Here is an 18844-nt window from a genome sequence, read left to right on the forward strand (position 1 = left end):
TTATGGGCACGTCACGTGAGGAATAAGCTTCCCAGGTGTTGCATTTTCTTGGGGGAGATCCTTTGTGTGGGTGGGGGTGGGGAGGCTTTAAAAGTGGCAGATGCGGCATGATGGCCATGTGACATAAATAGCTCAGCTTTCCTGCCTCGTGACAGCTCTGGGGCACAACTTCGTCCCCCAGCCTGCGATCTTTAGCGCAAGGATGGGAGGCCCAGCACGCCCCCACGCACCCCTGGAATGGAAAGCCACCACCTAGTCAGATGGGGGTCAGAAGAGAGATTCCCCAGCATAGCTCCGGCTCAGGATAGGTGAGCTTCTCCGCCCGTGGGCCAGAGTGGGACGGTTTCGTCTGCAGAGCAATGAAGACACGGGGGTAGGAGGACAAGGCACCAGGAGGAGGCGAGAGGAAGACCACAAATGCTGAACTCACGGAGCCTTGTACTGGGAAAGGAGGGTCAAAAAATCAACGGAGGCAACCAAAATGCAGGGAGACCGTTTGAATTTCTATTGGAAAAACATGCCAGCTAGAGTCCAGGGGGACGCTGTTTCGCACAAAGAGGAAAGGGGCGACTCCAACTGTCACATCTGGAGCCTGTTCATCCGAAACCAACGTGCCCAAGTCAGGCGGCCGGCTACGAACTAGCTGTGATGACACACCCAACAGCTGCAAGGCAAGCGGCACCTTCGGTTTGCCTTCTGTCCCCAGCTGCAAGGCCCCACACCGGTCTGGAACTCCGCAGGGCTGCAGACCCAATAGGGAAGAAACACGAATCCGTTCCCGCTGTAACCCACCCACTGCCTTCCCTCTCCCAACCAACCCTCAGTTCTTGCTGGCCTGGACGTCCTCCTCCAACATGTCTTACACGGCCCGCAGGTACTGCCAGCTCAGCCCTGCCAGGAGCATGGCGCACGAGAGGCAGATGGGGAAGTAATGATTACGGGATACCGCCGTGCCATTGGGCAAACACATTGTCCGGATGGACACGATGATTTGCTGGGTCTTGTTGGCAGACGGGTCAGAGCTGGGGACCTTCCGATAGATCTGGAAAGAAAAACCCACCCAAGGTCAGGCCGTAACCATGGAAACACCACACCGTCTAGTATCCCCTCAAACATGATATGGGACCTCCCTCACAGGCGCTGGGCCATGTATATTCAAACAGGCCAATGGTAAATTCCCCAGTTAGAAAGCTTCACTGGGATTCTCAGCATAGAATCATAGAACTGGGAGGAATCACCACAGGTCATCAAGTCCAGTCCCCAGCCCTCACAGCAGGACCAGGCACCATCTAGACCATCCCTGACAGATGCTTGTCTAGCCTGCTCTGAAACATCTCCAGTGATGGAGAATCCACAATCTCCCCAGGCAATTTATTCCAGTGTTTAACCACCCTGACAGTAAGGAAGTTTTTCCTAATGTCCAACCTAAACCTCCCTGGCTGCAATTTCCGCCCATTGCTTCGTGTCCTGTCCTCAGAGGCCAAGGGGAACAATTTTTCTCTTCCTTCCTCATAACAGCCTTTTAGGAATTTGACAGCTACTCTCATGTCCCCTCTCAGCCTTCTCTTTTCCAGACTAAACAAAGCCAATTATTTCAGTCTTCCCTCAGAGCTCATGTTCTCTAGACCTTTCATCATTTGTATTGCTCTTCTCTGGACTTTCTCCAATTTCTCCACATCTTTCTTGAAATGTGGTGCTCAGAACTGGACACAATACGTCAGCCGAGGCCTAATTAGCACAGAGTAGAGCGGAAGAGTGACTTCTCGTGTCTTGCTCACAATACTCCTGTTAATAAGGAGTTATTCATAGAACACTAGACATGGAAGGGGCCTCGACAGGTCAAGTCCAGCCCCCTGCCCTCACGGCAGGACCAAGCACCATCTAGACCATCCCTGACAGGTGTCTGTCCAACCTGCTCTTAAATATCTCCAGGGATGGAGATTCCACAACCTCCCAGGCAACTTATTCCAGTGTTTAACCACCCTGACAGGTAGAGGCAGGAAGTTTTTCCTAATGTCCAACTTAAACCTCCCATACCGCACGCAATTTAAGCCCATTTCTTCTTGACCTGTCCTCAGAGGTTGAGAACAATTTTTCTCTTTCCTCCTTGTTATTCTTTATACAGTAAAATCTGTGTTAACCAGCATGCTCGGGCATTAGGGCATTCCGGTTATCTAAAAATTCCAGTTATCTGAGGGTCCCCATCAACCTAGGAAAAACCAATGGACAATAAGGCTACGTCTAGACTGGCCCCAAATTCCGGAAAAGGGATGCAAAGCAGGTAAGTCAGCATAGGGAAATCCGCAGGGGATTTAAATATCCCCCACGGATTTAAATAAACATGTCCGCCGCTTTTTTTCCGGCTTGGGGAAAAGCCGGAAAAAAAGCGTCTAGACTGGCGCGATCCTCCGGAATAAAGCCCTTTTCCGGAGGATCTCTTATTCCTACTTTCAAGTAGGTCCCAGAGGTTCCGGATTATCGGAAGTCTACTGTATAAGGTATTCTGTAAGCTATGGGCGGAAAACACTATGTAACCTTTAGATTATTGCTTTCATTTTGCCTCATGATTAGCATCTATCCAGGGGGTCTGGGATTTTCCCCCTCTCCCCCCATCACTTCATTCGCCCATCGGCATCTTATATAATTCATTGTAACCTATTGTCTGGCAGTGTTCACCAAGCCTAACAAGCGAAGTGACACTCCACCAGCGCTGTGTGTAAAAAACTCTCCGGCTTGCTTCATACACGGTGTCCAGATTCTGTTCCAGCACACGGTGCATGGGTTGCTTTGCCCCCGAGCAATCTTCCTGCAGGAACGGTTTTGTTCAGTCCAAATTTGCCTGGCCTGATTTTCAAACCGTAATTCGTGCCATTGGGGCTGGCAGCTGCTCAGCAGCTCCTTACAGATGAGAACCACGTCTTAATTTTTGTACAGCATCCAGCACCCTTCAAAGAGCTCCTACTGACTGCGGCGGTGCCTACGCAAGGGACGGTACCGCTGGGAGACGACAGTTTTAGTAGTAGGTGAGTCAAACCACCAAAATTCTGGCCTGTATATAGGCCAATTTGCACAGTCATAGCAATTAAAGGCCTTTTGTTTTCCATGATGCTCTGGAAACACACACATTCCAGACAGGCACAATGAAATGGAAATTCCCTGTTGTCTCACTAGGAAACTCTACTGTATTACCATCATGCAACACCCATATTACACAATTACGACAGGATGGACTCGGCCCCAAAGCCTACTGCTGGAAGCTTGTGGCCTTACCACACCCTGCCCCCGGAAAACAGCAGGAGGGAAGTCCTCCAAGCAGGCTAGAGTGGCTACAGCAGAGCAGCCAATCAGGGCCCAGCAAGCCAGTATAAAGAAGCTGCTGGGCTAGAGCCAGGCAGTTGCTCTAGGGAGCTCAAGGCCTGCAGAGGGAAGGACAGGCTGACTGGGAAAGTGGCAGTACTTTGGACAGCTCAGTGTGAGGAGCTTACTGCAGACCCGGCTGAAGCCCAGGGCTGGTTTTTGAAGACTGGGCGTGGCGGGTAGGAAGAGCTGCAGGACCCTGGGTGTTGCTGGAACTTTTGAGACAAAGCCGTGAGGTGAGGGAAAGGACGGTGCAGACCCATGGGGAAGTGGCCCCAGGAGGGAGAATAGCAGTGAAATTTTAAGGACTGGCAATCAGCAGACAACTGCTATTTACAGGGTCCCTGGGTGGGACCAGAGACGTGGACAGGCCTGGGTCTCTTCCCCTTTCCCCCCCTAATCCTCCAGTAGCTAATGGAGGGGAAGAAAGAAACCTGATCCTAGGCAATCCAGAGGAAGGGGCACCTGGGACACCATCCAATCCCAGAGTGAAGGAGAAGGAGTTGGAGTATGTAGATACATGCCCTCGGCCGAAGGGGGTGCTCACAAGAGGATGAACCCATTACACAGGTTCCAAAAAGAGCTAGATACATTCTTGGAGGAAAGATCCATCACGGACTACATAAGAATGGCCAGACCAGGTCAGACCAAAGGTCCATCTAGCCCGTATCTCGTCTTCAAACAGTGACCAAGGCCAGATGCCCCAGAGGGAGGGAACAGAACAGGGAATCATCAAGTGATCCCTCTCCTGTCACCCATTCCCAGCCCCTGACAAACAGAGGCTAGGGACACCATTCCTACCCATCCTGGCTAGTAGCCATTGATGGACCTCACCTCCATGAATTTATCTAGCTCTTTCTTGAACCCTAATAAAATCCTGGTCTTCACAGCACCCTGTGGCAAGGAGTTCCACAGGTTTATTCTGTGCTGCATGAAGAAAAACTTCCTTTTGTTTGTTTTAAACCTGCTCCCTATTCGTTTCATTTGGTGATCCCTGTCTAATAGCCAGGATGGGTAGGAGTGGTGTCCCTAGCTTCTGTTTGTTAGGGGCTGGGAATGGGTGACAGGAGAGGGATCACTTGATGATTCCCTGTACTGCTCACTCCCTCTGGGGCGCCCAGCACTGGCCCCTGTCACAGGGAGTGTTCCAGGCTAAATGGACCTTTTGGGTTAAGTAGTCAGGCTGTTCTTATGTAATTGCGTGCAGGTGTATAATATGGGTGTTGCATCATGACACCATTTGTATAGGATCTGAATGACATCAGAGCCTGTCATGAGCGAGGACCGAGAATCTAAAGCAACCAGGAAAACAGCCGCATTCCAAACCTGACTCCGCCAAGCTGTTTCACGCTGCCCTTGTTTCTAGATGGTCAGCAGCTTTGGCCAAAGCAAAATGAAAGTTACGAAGCTGCCAAAACAGAGGGCTGCCGTGCATAGAGCAAAGAGGAAACGGATACAGCTCGTCACTCAAGGCAAGCCACCCAACCCACCTCTTGCACATACTGGTACATTATGCCCTTGACCGCCTTGATGTTTGTGGCATTCATCATTAACGTGACCGCTTGTCCTTTCCGAATCTTCACCACCCCTCTGAACACCTGCTTGTTGTTGTAACAGGCAGCCAGCGTGGCCACGGCCATCACCTAGGGAGAAAGGAGAAAACAAACTTGTACTCTGCTGTAAGCAGTGCATGCGGAATGGGCTCCTGGCCCCATTTGAAACTGATGGCCCATTGATTGAGCTATTGATTGAGCTCCAGGCTATGTGTGCACAGCTACCAAAGCGTGCTAATACTGACCACTCTGTGTAGGCTGCAAAAGAAACCACGGGAGAGGCTGGAGCAGTTAGAAGATCCTGGGTAAAACAGCCGCCAACGTTAACCCACCTGCGGGACAGCACAGAAGTTGAAGACGCTTTGGTTCTTCAGTCTCGATAAGTAGGTGAGGACATCGGGGACGTGGTGCAGAGCGTTTGTGATCAGTTCGTTCAGGCACTGGACGGCCATGTCTGTGTTCTCCGGCCTGGCGAGATCCGAGAGCTTCTTGGCGTACCGGCTCCAGACCTGGACGGCGAGAGTGTGGAGTAACCCCGCCCGGCAGTTAGCACTTTCCAGACATTTTCAAAGGGGGCCTGTATCAAACTAGCCACACAAACCTCCACGGGGTCGCCCTGTGAGTCTCTTCCAGCAAAAACAATGAGGCGTCCTATGGCACCTTAAAGACTAGCAGATGTATTTGGGCCTAAGCTTTTGTGGCCTGGAGCTCATGTCTAACTTCTGGTGCATCTGATGAAGTGGGCTCCAGCCCAGGGAAGCTTATGGCCAAATCAGAGAATCGTAGAACTGGCAGAGACCTCAGGAGTCATCACGTCCAGCCCCCTGCCCAAGGCAGGACCAATCCCAACTCAATCGACCCGGCCAGGGCTTTGTCAAGCCGAGACTTAAACACCTCTAGGGATGGATATTCCACCCCGTCCCTAGGGAACCCAGCCCAGGGCTTCACCACCCTTCTAGGGAAATAGTTTTTCCTAATATCCAACCCATATCCAAGCCATTTTGGCACCCTGGGTCCCTGGTGTGCGGCGCTGCCCCCTGGGGCGCCCGGCCCGCCTCCAGGTGCACGGCGCATGCACGGGCCCACCCCCAGGGTGTGTGGGTGGACACACGGCACTTGCGCTGCCCAGTCAGCCCGGCCACTGCTGATGGCGTGCAGCCCAGAGAGGGCTGCACCTGGCCATGCAGGGCCCTGTGGCCGCAGGGAGAAGGACGCTGCTGGTCAGTGCTGTGGGGGTTAACACGGCCCCTGCCCCGGGCGGCCGCTGCAGCCCACCGGGAGCTGGGTGCCCCCCGTAGGTTGGCGCCCTGCACAGCTGCTCGGCTAGCCCATCCCTTGGTCTGGCCCTGATCCAACCTAGAACTCTAGTGTCTTCAAGGTGGCACAGTCCTCTTCATTGTTTTTATTTAAATAAAACTCTTATTTCTGACTGCTGCCTCATTCTCATAAGCAGACCTTGTTGCAATCAGAAGGGCCCTTAAAACGCTCAAGTTTACACTGGTCGTCGGTTTCATTCAGCCCCATTACAGGGTCCTTCTCAATGAGCCACATTGGGAGAGAGAGATTCACTTCTAGAAGAGAGTCCTACCAAAGTGGTGAATTTCTAGACAGACACAAGACAAAGGCACGTGGATCCCACTCTGCAGAGATGTCCTGAACCCACATGGGCGCTCTGAAAGGGAACCCCCAGGCCACTGAGCAACACACTTCCACGCTTCCTGCAGCAGTGAGGTTGTGTCCTGCCAACGGGGCTGGTGTATAGAACACCGCCGACGCCTCCAGGATGTCCGCTAACAACAGAGTTTCTCCAGAGGCTCTGCTGATCAGACACCAGAACCAGGCTAATAACCATGATCACCTAGATCACAGCTTTGGGTCATGATCAGTGAGACAGAAAACCACCCCAGACGCTCCAGGTTCTCCTCTGAGTTTTGCTTTAATGGGCACATTCATGAGATGTTTGGCTGCGAACCAGGCATTTGCCATGGCAGTGACAGGTCTGCAAAGGTGTCATTATTAGCAACAGAGCGAAGGCCCTGTGAGGCCTCACACTGCTAAGTCGGCCGGCTCAGCTAGAGCGTGGTTAGAACTCAATGGCAGAAGAGTTTAGCCTAATGGCAGACGTGGACACATTTTTTCTGAAAACACCCCTAAGGCTTCTATATCAGACTGGGAATGGCAAGAAAAGCCTATGGCAGAAATCTTCTAACTAGTTAGGACGAAACTGCATCCAAGCGATCCCAGTCCTGCCCCTTTCAGATGAGTCGGCTGCATCCCCACGTCAGCCCTTCTAATGTGCCATCTCAGGCAGAAGTTCTCATCTCAAAAGGGGCATGTTTCCGTTACCTCTCTGGGCCAGAACTCTCTTCCGGCCAGCTGGTCCTCCAGATAATCACGGATGATGATGGTTTTCTCAATGAAGATACCCATGGAATTTGCAAGCTCGGTGTTCTCTCCTATGACGGGGTCTTCTAACTCCAGCACACAGAACAGATGGGACAGGCCAATACTCGCCAGCCCGACGACATAGTGACAATACTGCGAGGTTTGGAAAAGGAGAAAAATGTTGAATGATCTCTCTCCCCTAGTCCCAATGGCTGCCTCAAACGTACACCCATAGAGAATGTGCCGGACGTGCCTTTCCTTGTTTCGACAACTGTGGCAGTGGTATTTGATTTCATCTTTCAATTCATAGAATCATAGAACCCTAGAACCAGAAGGGACCTCGAGAGGTCATCGAGTCCAGTCCCCTGCCCTCACGGCAGGACCCAGCACCGTCTAGAACATCCCTGACAGGTGTCTGTCCAACCTGCTCTGAAATATCTCCAGTGATGGAGATTCCACAACCTCCCTAGGCAATTTATTCCAGTGTTTAACCACCCTGACAGGCAGGAAGTTTTTCCTAATGTCCAACCTAAACCTCCCTTGCTGCAATTTAAGCCCATTGCTTCTAGTCCTGTCATCAGAGGCCACGGAGAATCATTTTTCTTCCTCCTCCTTGTGACACCCTTTTAGATACTTGAAAACCGCTCTCATGTCCCCCCTCAGTCTTCTCCTTTCCAAAGTAAACAAACTCAATTCCTTCAGTCGTCCTTCATAGCTCATGTTCTCTAGATGTTTCATCATTCTTGTTGCTCTTCTCTGGACCTTCCCCAATTTCTCCACTTCTTTCCTGCAATGTGGTGCCCAGGACTGGTCACAAAACTCTAACGGAGGCCTAATCAGCGCAAAGCAGAGTGGAAGAATGACTCCTCGTGTCTTGAGTGACAAGGACTGAGCATTCTTTGGCACATCTCCCCTAGTCTGTATGTAACAGGCAGCCTCCCTCCACCAGCACTGTGCTTCTGCCGAGCTCTGCTTTGCTCAGAAAAAAGAGGAAATGTGTCATCCACAGCCGTTAACGGCCTGGGGCTTCCACCTTCCAGAGGAAAGACCCATATGAGAGCAGCTGCTCCAGGGGCCCATCCTGGTCCAAGAGGACACTTACGATTATTGCCATTCACAAAGATCAGTAGCAACACACAGAAGCTAGTCAATGCCTGGTGAAATGTACACAGGGATTTCATCACTAAAATATGCTTTACGTCCCTCTGGAAAGAGGCTGTGCAAGTAGCCAGACTCGGACTTAACACTTGTCCTTTTCTCATCTGGGGTTCCTAGGTACGACTGGATAAGCATCACCAACCCCAGGGGAGAAGAAACTAGTTATTATGTGCAGCCAGGGCAGAATGCCAGGCCTCCAGCAAGAATTATGGGTAATGTTCCCTCTAATCTTGTCCATCCACGTGAGGAATAAATTTTGTTATGTGCACCAAGGTATGTGCAGATGTGCACCACCAGTAGAATGGTGCAGACATGCACCAACAAGAAACCTAGCTGTGGGCACTCTGCTAATCCACAGGGCCACATTTGACTCTCAGACTAGTGCCCACTTACAGGGAGCACTGCCTGTGGGTGTGGCTCTCTCGCTGCTCACTTACAGATTTACTTACCTTATCCCAATCTTGCAAGGAATCCACCTTCTTTTGCAAGAACTCTGCCATCCCAGCTCCCATCTTCTGACAAACGTCTACAATCACATCCCGATACACCTTTGCCAGGTTCCTGAACTCCAGAGAGATCTGCAGCAGACACCACAAGGAAATAGACGTAGTGTGGAAGTGAAGCTGAATTTGGCATTCATTTGTGGGCTAAGAGACGGACAGGAACACTGAGGAATCCGGTGACACCTTAGAGACTAACAGATCTGGGCATCAGCTTTCAGGGGTACAAACCATTTCCTCCAAAGCATCTGAGGAAGTGGGCTTTCCCCACGAACGCTTACTCTCAAATCAATCTGTTCGTCTCTAAGGGTATGTCTAGACTGCATCCCTCTGTCGGCAAAGGGATGCAGATTAGGCAGGTCGACATTGCAAACGAGGCAAGGATTTAAATATCCCGCGCCTAATTTGCATAAAAATGGCCACCGCGTTTTGGCGACTCAGCACTTTGTCGGCAAAAAGCAGCAGTCTAGAGGGGGATCTGTCGAGACAGAAAGCCTTTTCCCACCGATCCCTTCTGCCTCCTGCAAGGAGGTTTACAGGATCTGTTGAAAAAGGCTTTCTTCTGTCAGAGGCCCCTTGAAAATGGTGGCCCCAGGCGACCGTCCGGCTCACCCGCTCCTAAGACTGGCTCTGGTCGGAACCTTCACTTTGATAAACAAAATAGAATTAGCTCCAGACTCTTGTAAGTAACAGGCTCTCTACAGCAGGGGCGGGCACTTCAACATTTTGGTAAGCGGTCCAGGGCCGCACTTTTCTATGGCGGGGGAGCTGTGATCTGGGAGGGAGGTTGGGTGCAGAAGGAAGCTCAGGGTAGGGAATTGGGGTACAGGAGAGGGTGTGGGGTCTGAGAGGGAGTTTGGGTGAAGGAGGGGTTCTCAGTACATGAAGTTTCCCCTTTCCCCTCAGTGCAGAGAGGCAGATGGAGCAGCCAGACACGCTGAGCCCTGGAACTGCTCCCTGTCTGTGGGTCCAGTGGGGTGGGCCACGGGCCAGATTGAAAGGCTTGGTGGGACGGATCTGCCCCTGGGCCAGATCTTGCTGACCCCTACTCTTAAAGCCTCCATCAAAACAACTCCCTTCATAAACTGGGCATCAGCAGATCACAGAGTGAGGTGTTGTCATCCCCCTTTCCTGCCAGGGGGACAGATTGTCACCCCGGAGGTCTAGTGGCAGAGAGGGCAAGATCCGACACGTCTGTCATTTCCCTGCAGGAAGCAGATCTCCTGTTTCAAAACTCAGGGATCATATGGTTTTTAGAGCCAAGTTTTCAGCGGGTGGCTCTCACTTGCGCACAAGCAGAGTTTATCAGCATTTAGGCCCCCCCAATTTTCAATGGAGTCCCATGTACCAGTAAGACAACCTTTAAAATCACCACAATGGCGCACAACCGCAGTGAAATGTACGTAAATGTAGCTATGTGAGTGGACATGATCTTGGGCCTCTGGTCTTTAAACCCCAGCCCTCCATGTCAAAACTAGGAAGGGACTGAAATTCCAGGGCAGTTTAGAGTTACAAAGGAGTTGTTTTCTGCATTCCTTATTCCCATAAAACCCAGTGACACGCCAGCAGGCATTGCCCGTGACCATGTCTTCAGTCGTCTGGCAATTCCTATGTTCCACGTTGCAAGGAGGTTTGAAGGACGCTGCTCACCATATGGGTTGCGGGATCGTTTCCTGGAATTGAGCGACTCACCGTTGGGAAGTCCTCAAGCACTTGCTTGTACTTCTCCTGGCTCTCCGTGTATCTCCAGGCCGGCTGATACAGGTAGGAGTGGAAATTGTGCAACATGGGGACCTTGGTTTCTAAACTGATGGTCATATCATCCTCCACGGTGTCCAGGGCTCGGAGAACCAGGTAGAAGATGCACACAGCGTGGCTATGGGAGGGAAAGAAAAGGATTCCCTATTACTCGGAAGTCCCTATTGATCAAAAAATCCTTTTTTTCTGGAAGAGCGGGTCATTGTCAAAGAAGACAAAGCCCTCTCGCGGATACCTCCTGCGCAGCCGTGCATTTACTTCCATGATCTGGCAGTCCCTGCCTGGGCCTGTTCCTTCACCAGGGAGGCTGGGCGGAACATTACTTGTGCTCCAGACTCTGGTCCTTTTAGCCACATCATCTTCAGTGACTGGCTCCAGGTTGTTTTTGGTGGAATTGTGGGTGCCCATATCTACATAATTAGCATAGGGATGGTTACTCCAGGTGAGGCATTTTAGAACTCACTGACTTACAAAAGAATTACAAAAGAATCGCCTGTTGGCAGAAGAGAGGAATGAGAATGATGAAATGCACAGACCCACATTTCACTCTCTGGAAGAAGAAAAAGGAGAGACAGCACCCACAGGCTCCAAAGCAGAGGGCAAGAGCAGCAGGGCAGTTGAAGTGCTGACACTTGGCCTCCTCCCAGCCAAACCAGGCAGGGTCACCTGTCGGATACTCCAACATCTGCCAGGAAATCCCGATCCACTGATTGGTGAGCACTGCTTTGTATCATCGTGTGCCAGGGTGGGCTAGGCCCAGAGGCCTTTTAGCGCTCACCTGAGTGTCCTGCCACCCCCATCTCTGGAAAAAAGCAGTAGAGGGATCATCCAAGCAGCCTAACACGGCTGCTGCAGGGGAAACAGCCAGTCAGGGCCCAGGAGGACCATATGCATTCGGCACTGGGGAGGCCACATCTGGAGTTTTGCATTCAGTTCTGGGCTCCCCGTTACAGAAAGGATGTGGGCGCGTTGGAGAGGGTCCAGCGGGGGGCAACCAAAATGATTCAGGATGGAGCACATGGCCTACGAGGAGAGGCTGAGGGGTTTGGGCTTGTTTAGTCTGAAGAAGGGAAGAGTGAGGGGGGATTTGAGAGCAGCCTTCAGCTCCCTGCAGGGGGGTCCAAAGAGGCTGGAGAGAGGCTGGCCTCAGTGGGGGCAGGTGGCAGAACAAGGAGCGATGGGCTCACGTTGCAGAGGGGGAGGTCGAGGTTGGAGATTAGGACAAACCATTCCCCTAGGCGGGTGGGGAAGCCCTGGGCTGGGTTCCTTAGGGAGGGGTGGAATCTCCATCCCTAGAGGTGTTTCAGTCCCGGCTGGACAGAGCCCTGGCTGGGATGATGGAGTTGGGTGGGTCCTGCCTTGGGCAGGGGGCTGGACTCGATGCCTCCTGAGGTCTCTGCCCGCCCTGGGGTTCTGTGATTCTATGACACCAGATGCTGCTCCTGCCTGGCTAAAGGGAACTGCAGCACCAGGGACAGCTCAGAACCCAGGCTGGGCTCAGGCTGCAGAGCAAACTCATTCTCTGTCAGCGGGCTCAGTGCCACACCATGGGACCGTGCCCCACCCCCAGCAGGCATGCGGGTTACGCTGGCAGGGCTCCGAGTGAGGAAAAGCTCCAGTCTGCCTGCTGGGACAAAGCTTCGGTGAAGGCTGGGGCCACAGGGAAGTGGCCTATGGAATCAAAAGCTCCAGGGGGTAAATGACATGAATGGAGATGCCTATCTCCTAGAGCAGACCCTGAAAGGTCATTAAAGTCCAGTCCCCTGCCTTCACAGCAGGACCAAGCACCATCCCTCACAGACTTTGCCCCAGCTTCCTAAATGGCATCCTCAAGAATTGAACTTACAACCTTAGGCTCAGTAGGCTACTGCTCAAACCACTATGTCACACTGGGATCATGAACTTTTGTGGGTACAACCCACTTCTTCAGCTGCCTGGAGTATTAGAAGTCTAGATCCAAGAATAAATAAGGGAAAGTGGGGGGTGGGGAAAGGGGAAAAAAAGAGAAAAATAGTGAATTGGATTGTTCAAGTTACAAGAGGCTGATAAGAACGATTTGCACCTCTATAAGTATCCATTGGTTGGTTAAATCCTTTCCCTCTCCTCACCCCCCCTCCCGACCTTTCCTTATTTGTGCTTGGATCTGGACTTCTACCACTCCAGTCATCTGAAGAAGTGGGCTGTGCCCACGAAAGCTCATGAGACCATCTACCGGTTTTGTTCGTTTCTAAGGTGTTGCTAGACTATTTGTTGTGTTTTAAAGTTTTTCCAGGGAATTGAAGGCAGTTTCGCTCAAGGGACACAGTGGCATGTGGCTACTATTCTTACGGTTCCTGGGATGGGACAGGGAATAGTGCGCAGGCCTGGATCTCCCCACGGACCATGCGGGATTTGACCTACAATTGGACTGTCATAACGCCCCAGATGGTCACTACTTAGTTGGAGAGAACCCAGAAAGGACAAAAAACAGAAGAGGGAGGAAGCTGTGAGGATATGGCCGGATTTCAGGGCCAGGACTGTTTAAGGACTTCAGACACACCTAACCAGCAGAAGGCACCCTTGAGAGATGCTGTCACGTCTCGTAAAGAGGAGAGGATACAAGCCGATAAAGTACAGGTAGAAGCTGAAGAGAAACAGTCAAACGAAAAACGGTCGCATCCCATTACACCCATAAAGGCCAACAACTAAAAAGGGACACATTTTGTAAGTGCTGGTATACTAAGATGGGTGAACTTGGCTGCCTAATATTAAAGGGGACTAGGAGTCAGATCAGGCGTGCTCTTCACTCAAGGCTTCAGAAGAACTCACATGTGAAATTGTAGAACTACTAACTATGTTCTGTAACCTATCACTTCCATCAGCTTCGGTACCAGTTGACCGGAGCTAAAGTAACACCAATTTTGTAAAGACTTCAGAGATGCTTCTGGCAATTACTAGCTGAGAAGCCTAATTTCAGTAGCAGGCAAACTGGTTGAAACTATAGTAAAGAATAGTTATCAGACACACAGAAGAACACAATTTGTTGGAGGAAGTCTCACCAATCTATTCGATTTCCTTGAGAGGGTAAAAAACATGTGGACAATAAGCATTACTATGGCATCTTAAGTTATGAGCTTTTATGGGTAAAATCCACTTCATCAGATGAGCTAGAGTGGAAATTACAATTGACAGGTACCTTCTTTTGTTGTTCGATATACCCCGAATTCTATAATTTCCACTCCTACCTATCTGATGAAGTGGGTTTTGCCCCAAAAAGCTCATGACCTAATACTTTTCGTAGTCTCTAAGGGCACTTTTACACAGCAGGACAAAACTAGAATTAAGCCCCGCAATTTCAGCTACATCAATCGCGTAGCTGAAGTCGAAATAGCTTAACTCGGCTTTCGGTGCTGTCTCCACAGCTGGAAGTCGAAGGACGAGCACTCTTCCTTCGACTTCCCTTACTCCGCGTGAAATGAGGGTTACCGGAATCGGAGTAAGAAGTCCTCCAGCTCACCATGATTTCGAAATAACGGCTTGCAATGTAGACGCGCTCTTTATTATTTAACGCTGCTGTGTAGACGTACCCTATGGCGCTACAGGACCACTTGCTGTTTGTACAGTTACAGACTAACCTGGTGACCTCTCAGAGACTTTTTATGATGTGGGCAAGGGTGATGCATGGATATAGTGTATTTAGATTTTCAAAAAGCCTTTGACACGGTCCCTCACCAAAGGCTCTTAGGCAAAGTAAGGTGTCATGGGATAAAAGGGAAGGTCCGCACACGGACCAGTAACTGAAAAGATAGCAAAGGGTAGGAATAACCATCAGGTTTCAGAAAGGAAACAAGTAACGGTGTCCCCAGGGGTCTATACTGGGACCTGGGTTGTTCAGCACTCACCGCAGCACCCCCCCCCCCCCCGCCCTCGGCACTCACCGCAGCTCCCCGTCCAGGGCCTGGATGACGGGGGCGAAGCTGCGGCTGGTCTGGTTCAGGTGGCGGTAGCAGGCGCGGAGGCTGTCGCTGAGCGCGTCCTGCGGGCAGAGCAGAGGGGGTGGGGGCTGGAAGCAGGACGATATCAGGCCAGCCCCCGGCAGGGAGCCTTGGTGCAAAAACTGGCGGGGCCTGCCAGCTGGCTCCCCCACCGCCCGAGCCGAAGCAGAGGCCTGAGCCAACAAGGGGTCCCCGATGGCGGCGGGGATGGGGCAGGTACCCAGTTGTGCCTGGGTGGCGGTGATTCTGGGGATGCCCTCAGGGAAGTCATGAAGTAGCCAGGCAGAGGGGCTGGGAATGGAATTGTCTTGTCCCATGGGGCTGGTATTACTGAGTGAGCGAGAAAACAGGCGCCAGAGCGCTGCCCTTAGGGGCGGGGGCTCCGGTGGTTGGCACAGCCGCTTGGGACTTGGAGACCCGGACTGTAGGGCCAGCTTCACGCCCGACTTCCTGAGTGAGGGGAGCAAGTCACTTCGCCACCGGCCCCTCAGTCCCTGTCTGTACAATGGGGCTAGTGGGGCTTTGGTACCTCCCAGGGCGGCTGTTAGGCTGACCAGAACGGAGCTCTGAGAGCCGAGACACCCCGTGGCCGCCCGGCCCGCACCCCACCCCGCTCAGCTCACCTGGTCCTGCCGGGGCATCCCGGGCGCGCCGCCGCCCACCTTAAAGCGCAGCAGGTTGTAGGCTTCCCGCGGGCGGCCCAGCCACTTTTCCATCCGCTCCATGGGCAGCCGAGGGCACCTGGGGGCGAGTGAGCCCCGCGCAGAATGTCTACCTAGACCTGCTGCCGGGCCACAGCACCCTCCCTGCGCGCCGTGGGGCAGGCCCCAGCCCCCTCCTGACACGCATCGACTGCCCTCCTCCCGCAAAGGGAGAGAGCTGGGGGGGAGCAGGGTGAGAGGCGGCACCCCACGGGCCCTGTGGGGAGAAGGCATCCGACAGCCCGAGGAAAACCAGGCCAGGGGCAGCGTGTCCTTCCCTAGACACTGCCCAGCCCCCACTGCCTGCCCTGCCCCTACCCCTGCCCCAACTGCCCCATTGTCCCCCTGACAAATGCTACCCCTTGCCAGACACGGACCCCTGCACATCCCAACTGCCCCACTGCCCCCTCAGACACTGACCCCTGCACATCCCAACTGCCCCACTGCCCCCTCAGACACTGACCCCTGCACATCCCAACTGCCCCACTGCCCCTCCCCCACTGCCCCCTCAGACACTGACCCCTGCACATCCCAACTGCCCCACTGCCCCTCCCCTACTGCCCCCCCCCTCAGACACTGACCCCTGCACATCCCAACTGCCCCACTGCCCCTCCCTCACTGCCCCCTCAGACACTGACCCCCACACATGCCCAACTGCCCCACTGCCCCTCCCCTACTGGCCCCTCAGACACTGACCCCCACACATCCCAACTGCCCCACTGCCCCTCCCCCACTGCCCCCTCAGACACTGACCCCTGCATATCCCAACTGCCCCACTGCCCCTCCCCCTCTGCCCCCTCGGACACTGACCCCCACACATCCCAACTGCCCCACCCCTCCCCCACTGCCCCATCAGACACTGACCCCCACACATTACAGCTGCCCCCTTGCCCCTCCCCCACTGCCCCCTCAGACACTGACCCCTGCACATCTCAACTGCCCCACTGCCCCTCCCCACTGCCCCCTCAGACACTGACCCCTGCACATTACAACTGCCCCACTGCCCCTCCCCTACTGCCCCCTCAGACACTGACCCCTGCACATCCCAACTGCCCCACTGCCCCATCAGACACTGACCCCTGCACATTACAGCTGCCCCCTTGCCCCTCCCCCACTGCCCCCTCAGACACTGCCCCCTGCACATCTCAACTGCCCCACTGCCCCTCCCCCACTGTCCCCTCAGACACTGACCCCCACACATTACAACTGCCCCCTTGCCCTTCCCCCACTGCCCCCTCAGACACTGCCCCCAGCACATCTCAACTGCCCCCAACCCCTCCCCCACTGCTCCCTCAGACACTGACCCCCGCACATCCCAACTGCCCCACTGCCCCTACCCTACCCCCTCAGAGACTGACCCCACACATTACAACTGCCCCCTTGCCCCTCCCCCACTGCCCCCACAGACAGTGCCCACTGCACATCCCAACTGCCCCTGCCCCTCCCCCACTGCCCCCTCAGACACTGACCCCCACACATTACAACTTCCCCACTGCCCCTCCCCCACTGTCCCCTGCACATCTCAACTGCCCCTGCCCCTCCCCCACTGCCCCCTCAGACACTGACCCCTGCACATCCCAACTGCCCCACTGCCCCTCCCCTACTGCCCCCTCAGACACTGACCCCCACACATCCCAACTGCCCCACTGCCCCTCCCCACTGCCCCCTCAGACACTGACCCCCACACATCCCAACTGCCCCACTGCCCCTCCCCCACTGCCCCCTGCACATCCCAACTGCCCCACTGCCCCTCCCCCACTGCCCCCTCAGACACTGACCCCCACACATTACAACTTCCCCACTGCCCCTCCCCCACTGTCCCCTGCACATTCAACTGCCCCCTGCTCCTCCCCCACTGCCCCCTCAGACACTGACCCCTGCACATCTCAACTGCCCCCTGCTCCTCCCCCACTGCCCCCTCAGACACTGACCCCTACACATCCCAACTGCCCCCTGCCCCTCCCCCACTGCCCCCTCAGACACTGACCCCACATCTCAACTGCCCCCAACCCCTCCCCTACTGCCCCCTCAGACACTGACCCCCACACATCCCAACTGCCCCCTGCCCCTCCCCCACTGCCCCCTGCACATCTCAACTGCCCCCTGCTCCTCCCCCACTGCCCCCTCAGACACTGACCCCTACACATCCCAACTGCCCCACTGCCCCTCCCCACTGCCCCGTCAGACACTGACCCCCACACATTACAACTGCCCCACTGCCCCTGCCCCACTGCCCCCTCCCCACTGCCCCCTGACACACCCCCACACTGCCCCCTTCCCCTCCCCCACTGCCCCCCCAGGCACTGCCCCCTGCACATCTCAACTGCCCCCTGCCCCTCCCCCACTGCCCCCTCAGACACTGACCCCTGCCCCTCCCCCACTGCACATCCCAACTGCCCCACTGCCCCTCCCCCACTGCCCCCTCAGACACTGACCCCCACACATTACAACTGCCCCACTGCCCCTCCCCCACTGCCCCCTCAGACACTGACCCCCACACATCCCAACTGCCCCACTGCCCCCTCAGACACTGACCCCCACACATTACAACTGCCCCACTGCCCCTCCCCCACTGCCCCCTCAGACACTGACCCCTGCCCCAGCTGCCCCATTGTTCCCCCGGCCAAACACTGCCCTTCCCGCATTGTCCTGACCCCACCAGATCCTGATCCCCCCCAACCCTACCTGCGTCCTCGCGGCCCCACCCCAATACAGCCCCCCACCTCCTCGGCCTGGCAGCCGCCCCCTCCCCCCAGCCCAGCCCGCCCCATCACCCCGGGGCTTTCCCTGCCCGTGTATGGAGGCACGGTCCTACCCAACCCTACGCCTGCTCCCGCCTCCCACCGAGCAGCTGCCCTCAGCCGCCCAGTGTCCAGCTGGATCGCAGGGACAGCCCGGGCCCTGGGCCTGCACGGCCGCTGTCCCGGCTTGTATCCCCCGGCGGGCTCCCTCTCCGCTCTGCCCGGCCCCGATCCTGCTGCCGGACCAACTGCCTGACCCCAACTGCCACCTGCCAACGCGGCCCCACCCAGCGGATCCCCCGGGGTTCTTCCCTTGGAGATGGGTCCCTGCGGGTGCTGCACGCTCAGCGGTTGTGCGCCCCATTGCTCGGGGCTGGAGGCTTTTGGTAGCAGAGTCCGGGTGGGTCACAAGTGCCTGGTCCCTGCTTCGTGCTGTTCCAGCGGTTAACTGACGCTGGGCGATGCAGGGGGGCGAGTGGTATGAACCCATGCTGCCCGGGCTGCAGAATACGCCTGGGCCAGGGGTCCGGCTCCAATTAAATTTGGAGCTCTTCCCCGTTCCTGCGTGCTGCGCCCCCACCCTCCACCATGTGTCCTCTGGCCTGCCTGCCACCCCAGGGCAATTTCAAATGCCCCTCTCCCGCCATCACTGGCAATGCAGCAGGGCTGGAGTGGCTTCCTGCCCACTTGCTCCGTGTGGCTGCTGGCATGTCGCTG

The 18844-nt window shown here is 54.8% G+C and overlaps 1 protein-coding gene across 1 annotated transcript; it reads right to left on the minus strand.

Moving 5' to 3' along the window:
• Window positions 1-482: 482 nt before the first annotated feature.
• LOC102453225 (squalene synthase) lies at window positions 483-18392 on the minus strand. Its single transcript, XM_075923235.2, has 9 exons — window positions 18202-18392; window positions 15309-15426; window positions 14629-14726; window positions 10646-10829; window positions 8903-9031; window positions 7257-7448; window positions 5243-5419; window positions 4848-5000; window positions 483-1042 (listed from the first exon to the last, which is right to left on the minus strand). Exons 2-9 carry the CDS (start codon window positions 15408-15410, stop codon window positions 860-862), a joined length of 1218 nt encoding a protein of 405 aa, XP_075779350.2. The 5' UTR covers window positions 15411-15426; window positions 18202-18392; the 3' UTR covers window positions 483-859.
• Between the last annotated feature and the right edge of the window lie 452 nt (window positions 18393-18844).

The sequence above is a fragment of the Pelodiscus sinensis genome, chromosome 3 (genome assembly GCF_052426305.1).
Source record: "Pelodiscus sinensis isolate ZL-2025 chromosome 3, ASM5242630v1, whole genome shotgun sequence".
NCBI lineage: Eukaryota > Metazoa > Chordata > Testudines > Trionychidae > Pelodiscus > Pelodiscus sinensis.